This window comes from Galeopterus variegatus, unplaced genomic scaffold, assembly GCF_000696425.1.
Source record: "Galeopterus variegatus unplaced genomic scaffold, G_variegatus-3.0.2 Scaffold5700, whole genome shotgun sequence".
Lineage (NCBI taxonomy): Eukaryota > Metazoa > Chordata > Mammalia > Dermoptera > Cynocephalidae > Galeopterus > Galeopterus variegatus.
In genome coordinates, this window is record NW_007731811.1 from 126,002 (window position 1) to 129,748 (window position 3,747).

Here is a 3,747-nt window from a genome sequence, read left to right on the forward strand (position 1 = left end):
CCCGCCTCGCCCCGCCCCGCCCCGCCTGTCACGTCACTTCCGCCGCTCACGCCCCGCCCCCGCCCGGCCGCCCTCCCCACGGCGCCGGGTCGGTGTCGAGGGGCCGACGGTCGCTGCGTCCCACGGTCACTGCGTCCCACGGGGTCCGCAGAGCGTGAGAAGGACTGCGAGGCGCGCGGCAGCTGGCCTGCTTTTCTGTGTTTTTTTTCTTAAATAATCGTGGAGGCACTTGTATTTGTAAGAAATAATTCACTTTGCTCAGTCTCCCCCAGGGCCATCGCCTTGCAAAACAACTTTGCCAAAAAAAAAAAAAAAATGTCTATCACCCAGGGTATTGACTGCCATACAGTCACAGACCTGACTGAGATGTCCCGTGCCTCCTCGTCCTCGCTTGCCTGTGTTAAGTTCTACACTATGTTATCACCTGAATGGGTTCGTGTAGCCACCAGAGTCAAGATACAGAACATTCCATCGCCACTCCTGTGACCCTTTTATAACCGCATCCCCAAGCCCTGCTGATCATTAATCTGTCCTCTATTTCTCTCTCTCTCTGTTAATTTCAAAAATGTTACGTTTATATACAAGAATCATACAGTACATAATCTTTTGGAATTGGCTTTTTTCATTTAGTATAATTCCTTTCAGATTCATGTCTTTCTTTTTTATACCGATTTCCCCTTTGGAAGTAAACTTTTTTTTGTAATTGCCTTAACAGCAAATCTAAAGGCCATTTTAAATGCGGCAGGGGCAGGGGTTCCCTTGACCTTTCCTGGAAAACAGAGTCTTTTTACAGATGGCTTGAAAAAGAAAGACATTTTTTCTACTTTGAGGGTAAAAAAATTACCCAGCCTTGGAAAAACATGTGGGTCACAGGTTGAAGTGTCATCTCAAACTCCCACACCTCAAAAACACTCATTCCTGTACAACTGCACAGTGAGTGAAGGCTTACTCTTGGCCAAGTAAGATGAATAATGGGGACAGGATGGGGGAGAATTTTAATGACATTAACTGTGTTTGTGTTAGTCACCTGAAAAGAAAGAGAGGTTGCTCCTAGTATTGGAAGCTTCGTTCGCTTCTTGCACCGGGCTCATGGTGGTCTTATTCCACAGCCTGTAATTGGGCCACATGTCCCCCACTGCCTCCCCTGACCCCATCCAGACTTCTCTCTGAAGCTCTCATGACACTGCTAGCTTGGGGGCCTCCTAGAAGACCATGCAGACCCATCCCTTCCTGCGTAATCTTGAAATTAAAATTGGGTTCCATGAGGCTAGGGTGGCAAATGGTTGTTTTAAGCTTGTTTGTAGTAAATTTAGCTAACATATAAACTAACATTTTAAAAATAATTGGGGTTTTGAATATATGAAGATAACTTGAAAGTAAATATAGTCATTATTTTGGTGGGAAAAAGATGAATTGAATAGAAGATGAGTCATGTCCCTGTTTCCGGGGTTCAGCCCTAGGTGCATTTCTCCCTCCAGACTCTACAGTCTTGCCTGCACGCAGCTCGGCAGCCGTGGGTGACTAACAGCCCACACCAGTCAAGTAATAAAACACTCCAATTTCATTTATTTAATCATCTGTATGCTTCACTCGACAAATATTTATGAAGTGTCTGCTGCAGCCTCAGTACAGTGCTCCTGGGCCCAGGAATCAGAGCCCAGGGAGACCAAGATTGCCAGCCCCAGCTGCAAGTGGACAGGGGACAAAGATTACAGCCAGGGCTGCGTGGACCTGGCTTGGAATCCCTGCTCCTCTGCAGCCTTCCCTGCACTTAACCCTCTCTGAGAGGCAGCCTGCTAATGCATAAAAGGGAAACAAACCGCCTCCTTGTGAAGGCGGGCTCTAGACCCTCCAGGATTACAGGAGAGCACTTGCTATTATGTGTTAATAGTCACTGGTCAGGTAAAGCTGACCTTTCCAACTATAAAAGTAACTTAAGTTTCACTTTAAATACATTTTGGGTCAAAAAAATGTCAATTTAAGGAAAAATATGAAGCACAAATTTTACATCTCGGACTTGGGAGGTGGTAGTCGCAGGATTATGTGAACATTAACCCTGAGAAGTGCCTGCGATGGCGACGTGCTCTATGTGGTCAGGAAGTACTGGCCCAGCCACAGACACAGAGTAGGGGCACAGACCTGTTGGTCTTCAGGAGTGAGCCCCAAAGGCATGAAGGTCAGAGGAGGGGAGGGCAGGTGAGGAGGGGAGGGACAGTGGGGTGGAGGAACTGGGGCTGTCAACCCCATTTGCAAGCCCCTGCCCCTCCCCCTCCCTGTTCCTTACTCTCCCCTCACCCCACCTCACCCCAGGCTTCTCCTGGAACTTTTCTGTAAGAATTCCAAAGTCCAGTTTCCTCTTACACCTGACCCCTTGACAGCACATCTAAATAGGTGACCCCTCCAGTTCCAGGTCCTCAGAATGTACCCTTCTCCAGGGGGCGCCATGTAACTCCATGCTTGGCTCAGCAAGGCAGCCAAAGGGCCCTATGGCCTGGGAAGGGCTGGCAGCTGCCTTTGGCATCCTACTGTAGGGAGCAGCAAATCTGCAGATCAATGAGAAGACAGGAGTGGAGGATCCCGGGCGTGCAGCCATCCTGCCTGGGATGGGGTCCCAGACCATGACCGTGGGTGAGTTTGCCCATCCCTGAAATGGGGGGATAGTGGTATCTGCTTCAGGATGGCCATGGGGATCCAAGGAGATGGTAATGTGTATATGGCGCACACCAGGTGATGGATTAATTGTGACGATTGTTTATCTCTCCTGATGTGCATGTCGCTCTGTGAGGTTTTAAACTCTCAGTCATTTCCATCTTTGTCCTCTTCAGGGTCCCCCGAAGCAACTCTTGGCCCTGGTGGCTGACCTCGTACTCCAGGGGCTCCAGAAAGAAGATGGTGCCTCTAGGTTGTTGGCTTGGGACGCCCACAGGGAGGCGATGTGGAGCCCGGCAGTGGCAGCCACAGGATGGCGTCGGCTCCTCGGCGTGCAGCCTCCATCCTGCCCGGCAGCCTCCTCCCCCAGAACGGCGACTCTTGCCACAACTTGCAGGGCTGTTTTTGAGAATTCCCTGCATGTTGTGAGTGTTATTTTATAAAAGAACAGAACTTGTTCACTGCAGGGAAGAATCGTTAATTCTGGAAAGGTGATCTGGGAGAGGCATTGAGAGCATGATTTCATGGCAAGGATTTCCAGAGTCACCTCAGGGGGGTGGGGAGAAAAGGGAAGCCCTCTCCCCCACTGACTCCCAACTTTGAGCTCTTTCTCAAGCAAATATTGTCTACTTACACAAACACTCCCTTTTCAGAGACACTCCTCCTTTGATCCAGTGGTTCAACGTCTCTGGGAGGACCTTTCACTCCTTCCGTGCCCTGGGGTTACTGCATGCAGAGGGCCGGCTCCTGCCCTGAGGTCTGGTGCACAAAGCATCAAGCAGATGCAGGTTTGTTATTCCACTGCTACACTCCACATCTCCTGTGCACCCTCCTCCTCCACCCTGTAGTCTAAACGTGGGGCTCTGGACCCTCCCCAAGTTCCCTAGGTGCTTCATCCAGGCCCACAGCCTCAGCTTCCATCTGTCAACAAAGACACCTACACTTCTATCTCCAGGCCAGACCTCTCCTCAGAGCGTCAAACCCCCAAATTTAACATGGAGTCTGCACCAGCATGTCTCTAAGGCACCTCCACACATTTGAGATGAGTCAATGATTTCACTCCCCAAACTGGTCCTTTCCAGAGTCCCCATCTCTGTG

At 50.1% G+C, this 3,747-nt stretch overlaps 1 protein-coding gene across 1 annotated transcript in view; it reads right to left on the reverse strand.

Moving 5' to 3' along the window:
• Positions 1-3,071, reverse strand: part of LOC103605283 (receptor-interacting serine/threonine-protein kinase 4-like) — a 24,253-nt gene extending 21,182 nt beyond the window's left edge. The window contains exon 1 of the mRNA XM_008589863.1: positions 2,862-3,071. Within this exon, the coding sequence (XP_008588085.1) occupies positions 2,862-3,071 (210 nt within the window). The remainder of the gene's footprint in view (positions 1-2,861) is intronic.
• Positions 3,072-3,747: the final 676 nt, after the last annotated feature.